This window comes from Rhinopithecus roxellana, chromosome 7 (genome assembly GCF_007565055.1).
Source record: "Rhinopithecus roxellana isolate Shanxi Qingling chromosome 7, ASM756505v1, whole genome shotgun sequence".
In the NCBI taxonomy this organism is placed as follows: domain Eukaryota; kingdom Metazoa; phylum Chordata; class Mammalia; order Primates; family Cercopithecidae; genus Rhinopithecus; species Rhinopithecus roxellana.
The window spans coordinates 94,189,413-94,206,942 of NC_044555.1; the positions used below are offsets into that span (position 1 = coordinate 94,189,413).

Here is a 17,530-nt window from a genome sequence, read left to right on the forward strand (position 1 = left end):
TCTTGCTTCATCGTTAATTAGAATGCTTATCTCTGCCAAAATCTCATCTCTTTCCTAGCCCACAGAGGTGCCCTGATATTTTATTTCCTATATCCTTTCCAAGTTCCATGTAGTTTTCCTTTCGTTATGACAGTTTTATTCTGCAGCTTACCATATTATTTATTCCTGATCCATAAAAGTATAAATAGTCTCATCAGGAACTCATTAAGTCATCTCCCAGGGAGGTTTCTTCAACAGATAGTTTCATTTTTTGCTGACTTACTGGCTTCAAATTCAGATGTCTCCCTATTTGGGGGAGGAGGCACCCTATTTGAGGCCTGTAGCTCCTTATGTTCTTAAAAGGAATATACAAGTAATTTATGTCAAAATCAAACTTTGAACCTTTATTTTTGGTGCTAAGATAATATTATTTGACCAAGATTGCCTATGGAGTATTAGCAATGAAAAACAAAGCACACATATACACACATTAGAAAAGTAAAAACTTTTAATAGCTTGGTTTTTGAAATAATTCATGTTTGTGTCTAACCACTGTTACAGTGGGTGTAAGGAACACTTTTTAAATATTCAACATCAACATCTGTGCTTGTTTTTCTACTGTGCTGAGGTACACTGTGTTGCCTTGGTGATATGGACTAAATATGTATGTTCTCTGCTTCCCTTGAGTCTGAGGCCTCTGCTCATCACTGTTAATCCGGGATGTCACTCTACCTGTGTGATCCTGGTCATTTTCTAAACATTAGGTCATGCATGAAAGGCAATTCAAAGAGATTAAACTAGCAGATATGTCAGCATCTTTAGATACCATGCTTAATGGAAACTTAGTTTACCCATATTTCTGAGAATAAGAATACAGGAATAGAGAGCCTGCTTCTCTCAGGCAGTGTGTCTTTCATTCATTTTTAGTTTCAAAATTAAGTTTGTGTCAAACCAACCTACAATCTAGCAACTTGTGTATTGAACTCACTTTTACTCAGACAACATCAGTTCAGCTCAACAGGTATTTATTGAGTATCTACTAGATTCCAAGTGACGTGGCATGAAGATGAATAATACAGAAGTAGCCTTTGCCCTTAAGGAGCTTCTAATCTAGTGAGTAAAGAAAATTTACATTTTAAATAATCTGGGTAATGGTGACAGCCCAATACTAATATGTAAAGCCAGTAGGAATGTACTAATACTTTTTCAATTTTAGTCATCAAAAATTGTAAATTACAAATGAACTAAATATAATATGCCATAGATTGTATCTAATGTGAGGGTAAAAAAAAATCCCAGATGTCCTGGAGTTGCTGTGATTCAGCATTCCAACTCAGATGATTGTCCTGTTGTCCAGTGACATAATGGCCTGATCAGTTCTCTTCCAGCAGACTGTCTGTTATGGTGGTTTGGTAGTGGTCTGTTGGGAAGCTGCATTTTTCCTTTTCTTTTTTTATGCTCTGGACCCCAAACAAAAACAGCTGGATTTATTCCATTGGTAGTCATGAACATTTCTAATTTGAGGGATTTTATATTCCCCAAACAGAAGGTTATATGGCATATATCAAATAATAATGATATCCAGCCAGGTTCCCCCTCTGTACATAAATCAGTAACTGAAGATACAGTATTTCTAAGTATAATACTTCAGAGGAAGAGATAAGAATTACAGTTCACTACATTTGTGGAAGTGTTTCATTATAATATTTCACTTATTAATAATGTAGCAATTATATATTAATAGAAATATGAATGTATGCCCAAGCAAAATGTGGTAAATATTTTAACTTTGTTTATCTAGGTTCCTTAATTTTGAGAATATAATTATCAAGGCTCTTCAGGAAACTCAAAATGATTCCAATTTCTATGGAGTATCCATGAAAACTGATATATAATGAAAGAAAAACAGTGAAAATGTATGCACCAGTTTCTAAGAAATCATACTTGTCATCGTAGAGACTGATGCATGTAAATTAAATGTATTATACTTTTTTATACTTGTATGTATTTTATACTTTGTATACTTTTATTACACTTTTTAAGGCAGGTAAAAGAATGAGTAGATATTATCAACTATAACAACAAATTTGTTGAATATTGTGTTAAAACCAAGTAAAGGACCACAACTCCACCAGATCAGGAATGAATGAACAAAATTGAGGGCCAGTTTTTAAATCATTGTTGAGACTATTAGGTTCATTTGTCTGTTTAAAAGGCTCGCCTTAGGGGATATAATTTATGCATGTGGAAAAATACAGGAGATGATTCACTGGAATTTCTCTTAATAATACCATGTTCATTAAGAATAGGTCATTGGGAGGAAAAATAAATAAAAACATCCGAACTCATTAGTATAATTAATATTTGCCTCTTAGAATGAAAATTAACTCCAAATTTTAGCCTTGAACACTTTGAGAAATAAAAGATGAATTATGAAATAATTTCTCCTTAAAATCTTAGTTGTTACAGAGAATGACATCTCACTATTAATGTCCAATTCTAATTAAATGGATTGTTTTAGAAATGTATTTGTGAAATATAGCAAACATAGCTAGTGATACTAACAGGTGAAAACTGATATTTCAAATGACTAAACAGACCTGGATTAGAGGAAAGTAGGAAAAGGTGTGTAACTAACAGAAGCAGTTAACCAAAAATTGAGCTTCAGGCATCAGTCTTATGTGGAAGACTGTAAATCAACAGGCTAATATTCAAAATATGACAGACATCTTAATATCAACATATGCGAAATTGGTTTATCTTTAGGCAGAAACAGAAAGCAAAAAATCAAACTCATTCAACTCATACATTTTTTGTTGTTTTTAAGATGGAGTCTTGCTCCATTGCCCAGACTGGAGTGCAATGGCGCGATCTTGGCTCACTACAACCTCTGCCTTCTGGGTTCAAGTAATTCTCCTGCCTCAGCCTCCCGAGTAGCTGGGATCCCAGGTGTGCGCCACCATACCCGGCTAATTTTTGTATTTTTAGTAGAGACAGGATTTCACCATGTTGGCCAGGCTTGTCTTAAACTCCTGACCTCAGGTGATGCACCTGCCTTGGCCTCCCAAAGTGCTGGAATTACAGTTGTGAACCACCGTGCCCGGCCCAACTAATACATTTTTAAAATCCCATTTTAAAAGTAAAACCACAGTTTTCATATAACAAATTTTATTGCTCTTCATTTCATTCTCCAATTTTAAAATGCTTTAGTTTCAGCTAATATGTGACTATAGGAGACTTCAAAGGCATAATCAATTACTCCCTTAAAGTTCATTGTAAGTGTTCTCAGAACTCTACCACCTAGAATTTAAAGACAGGAATATTTACTTTTTCTTTATAATTTTAATTTATTATAAGGCTCGATTGTCAATAACTATTAACTTCCATTTAATAATCTATGGTGAAATAGGTAATTTCTTCTTATTTTCACAAGCGTGTGAGTAAAAGACTGGGTTTTAAGCAATAAATCATGTGTTCTAACTAAGCACATGCTTGGAGAAAGTGCTATTTTTCCAAACATATGCCTTGAAAACAAGTAAAATTCAATTCCCTTTTTGGTTCACGGGAAGCCATATTGGGGTGACTTCCAAGATTGGCCAACCTGTTATTATTCTTACCACCTCTTTCAAAAAGCGATGTTGTCTTTGTCCCCAAATTCTGGGGTTGTCTTATGCTGATGCATAATGAAGCCCTGAGGCTTGGAAACTTGTAAACCAATATGATGATTTAATGATGAAACTGCATGTTAGTTTGACACTGTCTATTAATATTAAGTCCTTGAGTGAGCTTAAATTTGAGACCCTTGTAAAAGCAGCATATAGTTCCAGTTTTGCTTCCTTATCAGTGGAGCTTGAGATGTCTGTTCCTGCTGACTGATGTTTTAACACATTTTGAGTTTCTCAAGATCTGAAAGATTTTGTATGCACATCTTAGTCTGGATACTGTTTTCATTAGTTCTAATGCTGCTGCATGCAAATTTTGTTTAAAACCAAAATTGACTCTTCACATCTGGACTAGATTGGACGTGGTGAGGAGGCTGGAAGGAAAGTCCTTTTTGCTCTATAGGCCCTGGACAGCTTTCTTAGAGAACTGACTTATCCAGGATTAAGAAAAAGTTTTCTTTTGCGTGACTAAATTATTTCTACAGTTTGCTTGTGTAAGCATTTTAGATTTAAGTAAGTTCAACTTGAAATATATTTGAATACAAAGTAGAAACAGCTTCATTTAATGGGATAATAGCAATCTCTAACCCATCAAATTAATATCTACTAAATAGCTTCCAAAAAGCACTGACGGGAAAATATTTTTCACTAGCATGGCTTTATTCAGTTTCAAAAATGTAGGGGCTAAAATGTTCGGACATTTATCCTGCATTTATTTTGTGTTTCACAAGGTTAAAATTTTATATTTTGTAAAGTGTCTGAAGCGGAGTCCACAAAGTGTTTCTGCTTTGTTGTTCCTGAATGCAAAGGTCTGAGAGAAGGCACATGGCCTCATTAGCTTCTGGGTGTTGTCAAACCCAATCCTCTCAAGTACCAAATGCCCAGATACATTTATTGGGATGCAGGAATCTCACTTAAGCAGTGGTTTTTGCTGATATAAAGACAGATATCTTGATTAAAGTGTAGGGAGATAGAAACCATAACAATTTGGGCAATTTTGGCTCTAATGTCTAATTTGTTGTGAAAGGGGAAGATGTTCTAAGCTAATGTTCTTAAAAGTAACTTATGAATTTCTTAAAAATAGTTTTTAAAAGGCTGTTTCAGGAAAAGCTGTTTTATTGCATGGCACAGATTAAATGTACAGATGTTATCTTAAAACAATGAAAGAGTTCCCCTAATTTGAATATTCAATACCAGCTGTTATTCACATCAATATTTTAATATTTTACCATCAAGATATTTAATACAAAGGATTGATACATATTTAACTATTTAGAATGCTAAAGTTGTCCAGATGAGTAAGAGGGAAGGAGAAATAACATTCCCCAAGTACCTACCATGTGCACAAGCTCTACTTATATATCTTGCTTAATCTTAGCAATGATTCCATGAGGTAGATTTTAATTCTCATTTTACAAACGAAGAAACTAAGGCTCAGAGAGGTCATACAACTTCAGAAAAGTTGTATGACCTCTCTGAGGTAATAAATGGCAGAACTGGAATTTGAACCTAAGTCTGCTTGTCTGCAAATCCTGTGTTTTGCAGAAAACTCCCCTTGTATTTCATAAAATGTTAAATCTTGGCCCAAATTCAAATCACCATCTTTATGGGTTACTGGAGAGAGGTATAAGATGGCAAGGCTGTGTTCCACAATGGGAAAATATGGGTAGGATTTGAATGAGGTAAGAGTGGGATGCTTGCACAGTATCATATTTGTGCGGCTGGAGTAATGTTTTTCTGTTTCCCTCTTAAACGGCAAAGTAGAGTAGAAGAATCTTGAAATTGAACTCAGTCCTGAGGTCTGCTTTTCCTATTATTAGTCACTTTCAAGCCAGGTGATTTGTGACCATTTAAATGTTATGCTATTTCAAAGTCTTTTGTACATCTTTAGAAAAGGACATGAGGGAGGGTTAGTTAAGTGGGGCAATAAGAATGTAGAGCGTAATGTGTAAAAGCAGGACTAGCAGTTGCTTTGAAGATACCTGGGAAAGGCCGGGTGCGGTGGTTCACGCCTGTAATCCCAGTACTTTGGGAGGCCAAGGTGGGTGGATCATGAGGTCAGGAGTTCAATACCAGCCTGACCAACATGGTGAAACCCCATCTCTACTAAAAATACAAAAAATTAGCCGGGCATGGTCGCGGGCACCTGCAGTTCCAGCTACTCAGGAGACTGAGGCAGGAGAGTGGCATGAACCTGGGAGGCGGAGCTTGCAGCGAGCTGAGATCACACCACTGCACTCCAGCCTGGGCAACAGAGCGAGACTCTGTCGCAAAAAAAAAAAAAAAAAAATTAGCTGGGCATGGTGGCACACACCTGTAATCCCAGCACTTTGGGAGGCCAAGGCAGGTGGATCACGAGGTCAGAAGATCAAGAACACCCTGGTCAACAGGGTGAAACCCCGTCTCTACTAAAAATACAAAAAAAAAAAAAAAAATTAGCCGGGTGTGGTGGCATGTGCTTGTAATCCCAGCTATGTGGGAGGCTGAGGGAGGAGATTCACTTGAACCCAGGAGGCAGAGGTTGCAGTGAGCTGAGATCGTGCCACTGCACTCCAGCCTGGCCAACAGAGCAAGATTCTGTCTAAAAAAAAAAAAAAAAAGAAAGAAAAAGATATTAAAATTAATGACAGGAAGAGTTTGGGTTCAGTTATAATTTAAGGGAAAAAACATTGAGGGGCCTAATCTATATATTGCTCCAGATCCAATGATTTAATTTTGAGAAGAAAAATCCAGTGATTGAACTCATGCAAGGAGATGGCCTGGGGCTTGCTGTAAGTCAGGCTGCAGTTTGCATTGCATTAAAGAAAATCAAAAAAATAAATAAACTTTTAGAAGAAACTTGAAGTTTTCGCCCATTCACATTTAGCCCTTGGGGTCTCATACTTCTGGACTTGCTTAGACCTATGCTATCTAATATGGTAGCCACTGCCCATGCATATGTGGCTACTGAATACTTGAAATGTGACTAGTCTGAATTAAGATGTGCTTAACTGTAAAATACACCCTGGATTTCAAAGACTTTATAAATAATGTAAACTATTCTTTCCTGTTGGTTACATGTTGAAATGATAATATTTTGGATATATTTGGGTTAAATAAAATATATTACTAAAAGTAGTTTCACCTGTGTCTTTACTTTTTAAATGTGACTATTAGAAAATGTGAAATTAAAGGCTGGGCGCGGTGGCTCACGCCTGTAATCCCAGCACTTTGGGAGGCCAAGGCAGGCGGATCACGAGGTCAGGAGTTTGAGACCATCCTGGCTAACATGGTGAAACCCCATCTCGATTAAAAATAGAAAAAGAATTAGCCGGGCGTGGTGGCGGGTGCCTGTAGTCCCAGCTACTCAGGAGGCTGAGGCAGGAGAATGGCGTGAACCCGGGAAGCGGAGCTTGCAGTGAGCCGAGATTGCGCCACTGCACTCCAGCCAGGGCGACACAGACTCTGTCTCAAAAAAAAAGAAAAAAGAAAATGTGAAATTATGTATGGCTCATGTTTTACCTGTTGGACGGCGATGGGTTGGAGAATAGGCAGTATTCCCTGAAGCTTCGCGCTAGAGGCAAGTGCTTTAAAGTGGTTAAGTATGAAAAAGATGATCAGTGCCAGCATTCAGTCTTCCATCAAGCCAGGAAATTTTTCCCTCTTCCCCTCAGATGGTACAGGGGTGGTATTTTGACTATTGGAATATTTCTGTTAATTCAACACTTTGGGAAACTAGGTGGATGTCTCTATCATTCACTCACTAGATCAAAGCATTTTTTTTTTCTAATGGACGTCTGTCACTCTTTAAAGGCAGTTACCCTCCTATTTATCTCTGTAAAACCTGAGTCTTATTTTTAAGTCCTGCTCTTTCTGCTAGGGTTTTTGCCAAATTTCCAAAGCAATGGCATAACTAATGTGGCTATTCTTGCATGTAATCAGTAGAAACCTAAAGAAATGGGAATTATGTGGGTTAGAAGAAATAGCATTTATCAGGCAGGGCGCAGTGGCTCATGCCTGTAATCCCAGCACTTTGGGAGGCCAAGGCAGGTGGATTACTTGAGGTCAGGAGTTTGAGACCAGCCTGGCCAGCATGGTGAACCCCCGTCTCTACTAAAAATACAAAAATTAGCCGAGTGTGGTGGCGCATGCCTGTAATCCCAGCTATTTGGGAGGCTGAGGCAGGAGAAATGCTTGAACCCAGGAGGCAGAGGTTGCAAGGTTGCAGTGAGCCAAGACCGTGCCTGCACTCCAGCCTGGGCAAAAAAACAAACAAAAAACTATCAAATCTAGGGCTGACCACTATATTCTAATACTACATTACTAAATTACAGTTTGTCTTACTGCTCATGCAAAGCTTATGTGAAATGATTATTTGACTATAATGAATTATGAGTTTGGGTTTCTTTTGCTTTCCACAAAGTACCAGGCCTACTGCCTTCTGTTGACCTCATAGACACCCAATATACACAAAGAAAATTATAGTGTATGGATGCCACACTAGTAAAGCTGGATTTTTTTTTTTTTATTATGGTAGAGACCCTAGAGATACACCATTTCATCATTTTATACTTTCCAAACAAGTCATTTTCCCATTACCCTTTAAATGCTTTATAGTATTTTATTTTTGGTGATATTAGAATTATTAATTTTTTGTAATTTTTTTCAAACTTGTAAAAACTATCAAGTATAGTTATTTTTAAAATTTGGGGCAATATTTTTTGGGGGGGAGTTGATAAACATGACTGAATGTCTTTGTATGCCAAAAGAAAGCTAACTTCTATAAACATATGCTTCTCACATAACCACTCAGTTAAGTACTGAGTGCATCAAAGTCAGCCCATACCAAAAGGAACACTATATATATACATTTTTTTTTTTTTTTTTTTTTTGAGATGGAGTCTCGCTCTTGTCCCCCAGGCTGCAGTGCAATGGCATGATTTTGGCTCACTGCAAGCTCTACCTCCCAGGTTCAAGCAATTCTTCTGCCTCAGCCTCACGAGTAGCTGGGATTATAGGTGCCCGCCACCACGCCCAGCTAATTTTTCTATTTTTAGTAGAGACAGGGTTTCACCATGTTGGCCAGGCTGGTCTTGAATTTCTGACCTCAGGTGATCCACCAGCCTCAGCTTCCCAAAGTGCTGGGATTACAGGCGTGAGCCACCATGCCCAGCCAGAACACAATATTCTTAACAAATGAAAGGGAAATTAGTGGTACATCATCAACAGACTCTATTTTCAGCAACTTTTCTATTACAGGTGTGCCCTGCTTTAAGAATATCCAATAACTGAGTTTGTTTAAATGCATTATAGAAAAATCTGAGCATTATGAATCAGATTTGATACACAAGCAACCTTTTAGCTTATTCCTCCACCAGCCCACTGCCCCCAGAAAATAGCCAAGGGGTCTAAATCTATATTTTGCTCCAGATCCAATGTTTTACTTTTGAAAAGGAAGATCCAGTGATTTAATTCACATAAGGCAATGGTCTGGGGCCTGCTAAAAGTCATGCTGTGGTTTCCATTGCATTTGAGACAACCAGACAAACAAATACAACTTTTAGAAGAAACTTCACGTTTTCTCTTGTTCACATCTCAGTCAGGAGTGGGATCTTACACTTAGAATTGCTAGGCTTGTGCTGTCCAATATGACGGCCACTAGCCATATGTAGTGTATATTCACAATCCTGATCAATTTCCATCAGACCTCCATTTCCAACTCTCTCATCATGAATGGGGTTCGGGTTATTGTTTTTGGTTACTGAATATATTATTTTTCTACGTAAAGCTAACAGACGTATATGGTGATCAAATCTGTAACACAACTTCAGTAGTACTATTTTCTGTTATTCAGATTTTATCTACAAGACTGGCTGCAAGTAAGTTCAGAGAGACAGCATATTATTTGAGACACCTAACATTTCGTTAAAAAAATACTTCTGTATTGGCTGGGCGCAGTGGCTCACGCCTGTAATCCCAGCACTTTGGGAAGCTGAGGTGGGTGGATCACCTGAGGTCAGGAGTTCGACACCAGCCTGATCAACATGGAGAAACCCCGTCTTTACTAAAAATACAAAATTAGCCGGGCGTGGTAGCACATGCCTGTAATCCCAGCTGCTCGTGAGGCTGAGGCAGGAGAATAGCTTGAACCCGGGAGGCAGAGGTTGCAGTGAGCCGAGATCGCGCCATTGCACTCCAACCTGAGCAACACGAGCAAAACTCCGTCTCAAAAACCAACCAACCAACCAAACAAACAAACAAAAAAACCACTCATGTATAAAGATACAATCAAGAGCATCAATTTAGTTTAAAAGGCAATGTTATCTTAGTACTCATTAGCAAAACAAATAATGTAATGCATTCTGACATGTTTATTATGATACTCTGATATACTAATGTAAGTGAAGATGATAAATGCAATAGAAAAATTTTAAATATACTGGTGTTGGGGGCAAGATGACACATAAGCTGTGTCACACTCTGAGAGATACTGTTTATTACTATACTCACACTGAACATGATTTGATTGTAGTAACTGCATCTGAGACCACATATTAGGGGGCTTCATAAAGGGGTTTTGTTATTCTTCAAAACTAGTAACGCTTCATCTTAACCAAAACCCTCAGTGAGAAAAATCAGAAATAAAGCAAAGTTTTACACACTACGCTGAGGATCAATAACTTCAAGCCCAAGGCCTTCTTAAGGAAATTTTCTTTCTGATTTGCTAAAGCTGTGGGAGACCATTACCATCATGAGGCCAGTTACACGAATATTGATCTCTAAAATGTCATGCTCTAACACTCTATGGGGACTTACAGCATGTGCTGGCCAGATTATAGAACAAGTCAGCTCTAAGCATTTCACACATTTATCAGTACAGGAGCTATTGCATCTACCACTAGATTAAGTTTCTGAGTAGCCATTGAAATTTGGGAAAAGGTATGATAACGCAAAGTAGATAGGTTAGGACCTCCACACTGAAAACAGATATGGTACAGCCGTGAATATGGGAAAAATCCCTAAACTTGAACAAGGAAACAAAATCCAGAACAGGATGGGCACAGAGGCTTATGCCTGTAATCTCAGAACTTTGGGAGGCCAAGGTGGGTAGATCACCTGAGGTCAGAGTTTGAGACCAGCCTGGCCAACATGGCGAAATCCCATCTCTACTAAAAATACAAAAAATTAGCCGGGCGTGGTGGTGGGCACCTGTAATCCCAGCTACTTGGAAGGCTAAGGCAGGAGAACTGCTTGAAACCAGGAGGCAGAGGTTACAATGAGCCGAGATTGTGCCATTGCACTCCAGTCTGGGTGGCAGAGCAAGACTCTGTGCCAAAAAAACAAAACAAAACAAAATACAGAACAGATTCAACTCAGGTAAGTGAAATTGCCAGATGGCCAAAACAAGTTCTTCAAATTTCCACAGAACTCACTGACCCAGCAGGAGCACATCTTTATCCAAATTGCAGCTGGGAGCTTGATTAACTGAGAAACAACACAATTAAATGACATGACATTCTTCATAGGCACCAATCCAATGTCAGTATCTGCATGCTGAAGTACAGACAGTTACACTGAAATTGCGTATGCTCTGAGGAATGACACTAAATTAGCTTCCAGGAAAATTACTCAATTTTGTAAGTAATTTTCAGTTTTTTTTCTTAGGGATATTTTTCAACTTTCACTTTAATTTTCTTTAGTTGCTTAGTTGTATATTTTGAGAAGAGAAATCCATTGGCACTTGGGGAGGCTTAGAACATAAATCAGTATTAGAAGTAAAGGGAACACACAGCTAAAAGTTTTATTTTAATCACAAATTCACAACTAGAGATATCATTTGCATGTCTTAGAATGCTAAAGACCTGTTAAAATTTTTTTAACCAATCAGCAAAATTATGTGCCACAGATTTCTAATATTCATAATTTAGAATTTATCACATAAATATAATATTTATACTTTATTTGCAAAATTATTATTCTTAAAACACTTCTTTCCAACACATTTACAATGTTCATGTGCTTTAAAGAAAAAAACCACCCTCATTTAAAAATGTACTACTAACTTTAATGTGTGGTTATACCAGTGCCACCAAATTAGAAAAGAAAAAGAAACATACAGCTGTATTGGATATGTAATTACTACTACAAATAATGACAACACATATCTTATACAATGATCATATTATGCTTTTCTACCACTTCTCAGTCATTGTCAGAACCATTTGGAGGTAAGAAAACCAATGCATCATTGAAAATATGCCCAAATGCCCTAAGACGGTATACCCCATACATCATCACATGCATCTGATTTGGAGTCAGTCCATTAAAAGTAACAGCCATATCTGAACAACAGCCTTCTACTACCTGGTTGGGGTGGTAAGTCATTGCCTCTTTAATAGAAAGCCCAACAGACTTGGTATTAAATACATCTTTTCCATCAGCATCTTCTGCATTTTCTGCAAACACTCCAGCATATTTCAGGCAAACTGCTAGCTGTTTATCTTCGGATATCTTCCAAATCATCCCTCCCTGTTCAGGACACTTTTCAGGGATATTGAGAAGGCTGTTAAGTCTTTTCATTGATTCTATACTTAAGACAATTCCTCCTTCCATACCCACATATTCAAGGTCTCCAGATTTTATAGTGTGGCCTAGATAGAAAGGCTGTGATGGATCCTTTTTTAACAAAAAATACTTCAGGTTTTCAATGATAGCAAACGTAGTGGGGCGTGCAAGGAAGAACCAGTTGTATTGGTCTCTATACTTATCAAAGGCATATTTGTAAGCTTTTCTCATCATTAACCACATGTCATTTGTGTCCATATTAATTGACTCAAACACTTTAACATTTTCAGAACTGAAGAACTCTGCTTTGTCACAGTGTTTGGTCCAAGTCTCCTTTACTGCAGCCCAAAGACTCACATCTTTGGGTTTTACAAGGATAATACAGTATACTCGAAAGCTCTTACTGAGCTCCATGCGCTCATCCTCTGAAATTTTCAAGATATCTTCTTTGTTAGGAGCTTGTAGGTGATGATGCTCATGGTGGTGCATTCTACTTCCATGACCAATCCTAATGTGTCCTAGCATAGTGATCAAAGCACAGAAAATGCTTCCAAGCATCACACCCTTCAAAAAGGAGCTGCTTTCAGAAAGCATTTTTCCTATAAAGAAGAAAAAGACTCTTAAAATACTTAATAGAAAACGATTAGTCTATAAATTTGATTTGGTATTCCTTATATACTTACATTTTGCTCTTAATTTTTTTTAAAGGTTCCCAAGCTTGAAATCAAGTTAGTTGCATATAGTACAAAGGACTCTCAAAATCTTTAGCTTCCAATGGAATCTGATTACTGTTTGGTATAAACTGGAACTTTGCAACAACTCCTCTATGGAGAATTTGTTTTGCACTTCATCTATGGGGATTTAATAAACCCTTGAAAGCAGTGTTACAGAGGTTATCCATCCACCATTCTCTTTAAAGAATTTCACATCACAAGCTTGCATTATTTAAATACCTCTAAAAATATAATGGATTTTTACACCAAAACCTTGGATTGAATAGATAAAACCACCTATAAATGGCAAATCACCAATGGTACTGTGCTGACATTTCTGTTCTCAACATAGTGCTTTCTTTAACTGATGGCTGCTGTCCTTAAGTGTTTTGAGTAAATCTAAACCAAGTTTCTTGAGAATAACATCATATATGTTAATATTTACCCTTTTGTTCCTAAAACTAAATGGTTTCCAATACAGTATCCCAACTATTGATGTAATAGAAGCCCATAATAAAAAGTTACATTTTTTGAAAAAGGAATATTGATAGACATATCTGGGGCCTATTAATAAACATTTTTATTTCCTCAAAACGAATTTTCTTCTTCTTTGGGGAAGTAAAAACGGAAAACTTTACACTTTTATTTCAATTAGAAATTAAGAGCCGGGTGCAGTGGCTCATGGCTGTTATCTCAGCACTTTGGGAGGCTGAGGTGGGTGGATCCCTTGAGCTCAGGAGTTCGAGACCAGCCTGGGCAACATGGTGAAACCCTCTCTCTACTCAAAATACAAAAAATTAGCCAGACGTGGTGGTGGGTGCCTGTAATCCCAGTTTCTCGGGAGGCTGAGGCACAAGAATCTCTTGAACTTGGGAGGCGGAGTCTGCAGTGAGCTGTGATCTCACCACGGCACTCTAGCCAGGGCATCAGAGTGAGACTCTGTCTCAGAAAAAGTAAATAAATAAAAGAAATTAAAAGCTGATATTAAATACACTTGTTCAAAAAAATTGTATGTTAACCATTTGTTCTAGTAAAGGCTGAATTTTCCAATCTTCCCTCCATCTTCAGAAAAAAGCGATCTATTGAGCTACTTAGATTTCCCCGTTTTCTCTTATGGTTGAAAGGAGCCTTAGAAAGCTACCCAATGTCAGTCACTTCTCTCATTTTACAGAGAGGAAATGGAAGTCCACAGAGGTTAAGTAACTGATTCAGTCACACAGTTAGACAGTGGTAGAAGTGGATTAGAAACCACATTTCTCAAATCAGTTTCATGTTTTTTTTCCATTACAGAATAATTGCCATAGTGCTTCTACCACATTAGAGTTTGATAAATGGGTCACGGAATATCCTTGTTTTCATACAAATGGAAAAAAAGTGGGATCTGTTGACCATAACTGATGTTTTGCACCCAAAAGCACCATATTGTTACAAGGAAACCACTCCTATGGTTTTCTTCTAGAGGAAATGGAATTTTGACTTTACCAGAAAGACAAGGTGTGGAATAGCTTGGCAGATGTAATTTCTGAGTGGTGGGTGGCGCAAGAGGCAGGAAGGCTTTCCTCTGTCACTCACAGAACTTGGTCAATAAACACAGTTCTAAGAAGAGAAGTGACAGAAAACAAGCGCTGCGTAATATTAGAATTGTCTGCTGTGCACGGTGGCTCACGCCTGTAATACCAACACTTTGGGAGGCCGAGGCGGGTGGATCACCTGAGGTCAGGAGTTCAAGACCAGCCTGGCTAACATGGTGAGACCCTGTCTCTACTAAAAATACAAAAATTAGCCTGGCATGGTGACACATGACTATAATCCCAGCTACTCAGGAGGCTGAATTGCTTGAACCCGGGAGATGGAGGTTGCAGTAAGCCAAGATCGCGCCACAGCACTCCAGCCTGGGCGACAAGAGCCAGACTCTGTCTCAAAACAAACAAACAAACAAACAAACAAAAAATTGTCAGGTGCACCCTAAAATTAATTTATATAGGATTTTTGTATTTCATGTCACGCAGTTTTCATTATTTCTGGCCAATACATAATTCACACGTTTCTTTGCTCAATTATGTCATATGTGTCAGAATTCTTCCTGATGGCGATCCTACTCCTGGCTGCAAAAATAGTGATCAAAACTCAGTAAGTCTGCACATTTTAAACACAGTAATTTGCAAAAATTATTCTAAGGAGATTTTTTCCCCATCAGAGAGGCAAAAAATGTAACAGTAGGGATGCATATGATAGGATACTTTGTGCAGAAGGAAATTTAAAACTGCACACGAGCACAAATGAAACAGAAATTACCCCAATGGTTTTTAGAGGAACCTTTTTGGGTGAAGGTAGTTGAGGTGAAGTACGGAAAAGGAAGACGAAATAGGGAAGAAAAGTGAGAGGAAGGGCATGGTAACCTAGAGATCCCTCTGAAGGACCAAGAGAGCGCCCCCAGGAAGAAGGCTCTAGGTCTCCTGTGTTGACAAGCCTCCCGCTGCACCTGCCCAAGCATCCCGCGTGGAGCATGCTGGGAGAGGGCTGAGGCCCAGGCCTCCCCCAAGAGACGGAGGGCAGTCAGGGTGCGCTCGGGGTGGGGGTCAAGGCCCCGCCACTCACCCACGTCTAGAACGGCTTGGGGGTAGGAAAGCGCAGCCGCACACGGGTTTCCCCTCACGTTGGCGCGCCACTCGGTTACGCTCCTGGCCGGGATGTTCTAGCCGCAGGCGGTGTCCTCTCGTTGGTCTCACTAAAGGTGGGGAGGGCCAGGAAACGGGCGCCGCGAAGGCGGGGGTAGTGAGGCGGGGCAAAGGAGCCCGCGGCTGGGCGGAGCCGTCCGTTTGCCCGCCCGCTCAGGCGTAGGAAGGGCCGGCGCGCACGCTGCGCGCACATTGCGCGCACACTGCGTGCCCTTTCTCCCCGCCCCCTGCCGAGTTCAGAGACGTGCTTTAGGCCTACGTGACCCGTACACTCCCCTTTACCCAACGGGACGCCCAGAGAGGAGGCGGTGCCTACGACTCGCTGACACCTCTTACTTCACCTTCCTGGCATGGAAATTGCGAGAGCGAGAGATTCTTGCTCCCGGTGTCGCTTGTTATCAGACCTCTTGCTGGTTTCTCTGATGTACCCCTGCGTCCTTGAACCCTCATATTGCCCACCCCCCTAGTACTCCTGGGCGGAGACCAAAACGCAGGCCACTGAAATAGTCATGCAATTATGGCATCAAGGGTTTCTTATGATTATTGGAATGAGATCTGAAGCCCCACTGCCTGGAATCCAATCCTGTCTTCACCACACCTTTTGATATCCTGGGAAAGTTACTTCACCTCGCTGTGCCTCAGTTCCCTCATTTGTAAAGTACAGAAAATGTCACAGTAGTGCCTATTTTCATAGAAAATTAGATGAGATAGTGCATATGACTCCGTTAGCAAAATTTCAGGCCTAGAGTAAGCGTTTACTAAAAAGTACTGGCCGTTAGTATTCACCCCAGTATTTCTAGTACTTAACCACAGTGCCAGCAAGAAGTGGACAGTAAATATTAGTGGAATTAATGAATAGTAGAACTACAGCTGAGGAACCAGGCCTAAAAAGGATAAGGAAATTTCAAAAGGCCACACAGCAAGTTAATGGCAGAGGTGGGACTGGAATCCAGGTCTCTCTCTTTTTTTTTTTTTTGAGGCGGAGTTTCGCTCTTGTTACCCAGGTTGGAGTGCAATAGCGCGACCTTGGCTCAGTGCAACCTCTGCCTCCCGGGTTCAAGCGATTCTTCTACCTCAGCCTCCTTAGTAGCTGGGATTACAGGAGCCCGCCACCACACCCGGCTAATTTTTGTATTATTAGTAGAGACAGGGTTGGCCAGGCTGGTCTTGAATTCCTGACCTCAGGTGATCCACCCGCCTCGGCCTCCCAAAGTGCTGGGATTACAGGCGTGAGCCACTGCACCTGGCCCTCAGGTCTTCTAATTAGGAGTGCAGAGCTCTCTTTCCACTAAATATTTGATGTGATGTGTCTTTTTTTTTTCTTTTTGAGACCGAGCTTCACTCTTTTTGCCCAGGCTGGAGTGCAATGGTGGGATCTCGGTTCACTGCAGCCTCCGTCTCCCGGTTTCAAGTGATTCTCCTGCCTCAGCCTCCTGAGTGGCTAGGATTACAGGCATGCGCCACTATGTCCGGTTAATTTTTTTTGTTTTTAGTAGAGACGGGGTTTCGCCATGTTGGCCAGGCTGGTCTCGAACTCCTGACCTCAGGTGTTCCACCTGCCTCGGCCTTCCACAGTGCTGGGATTACAGGTGTGAGCCACCGATCTGTCTTTTAAAATTCATTTTTGGCCAGGTGCAGTGGTTCACGCCTATAATCCCAACACTTTGGGAGGCCGAGACGGGTGGATCACCTGAGGTCAGGAGATCGAGACCAGCCTGGCCAACCCCGTCTGTACTAATAATACATAAATTAGTTGGGCGTGGTGGCGCACGCTTGTAATCCCAGCTACTCCGGAGGCTGAGGCAGGAGAATTGCTTGAACCTGGGAGGCAGAGGTTGCAGTGAGCGGAGATCGTGCCACTGCACTCCAGCCTGGGAGAGTGAACAAGACTCCATCTCAAAAAAAAAAAAAAAAAAAAAACTCATTTTTGCGGCAGAAGGCTTTTTGCTAAAAA

The 17,530-nt window shown here is 39.9% G+C and overlaps 1 protein-coding gene across 1 annotated transcript; it reads right to left on the minus strand.

Annotated features, from left to right (window-relative positions):
• Positions 1–11,407: 11,407 nt before the first annotated feature.
• C1GALT1C1 (C1GALT1 specific chaperone 1) lies at positions 11,408–15,729 on the minus strand. The gene is made up of 2 exons (XM_010354743.1): positions 15,497–15,729; positions 11,408–12,784 (listed from the first exon to the last, which is right to left on the minus strand). Exon 2 carries the CDS (start codon positions 12,777–12,779, stop codon positions 11,823–11,825), a length of 957 nt encoding a protein of 318 aa, XP_010353045.1. The 5' UTR covers positions 12,780–12,784; positions 15,497–15,729; the 3' UTR covers positions 11,408–11,822.
• Positions 15,730–17,530: the final 1,801 nt, after the last annotated feature.

Excerpts from the sequence above, each read along its gene's own strand:
- C1GALT1C1 (XM_010354743.1), bottom strand. The coding sequence starts at position 12,779 with ATGCTTTCTGAAAGCAGCTCCTTTTTGAAGGGTGTGATGCTTGGAAGC.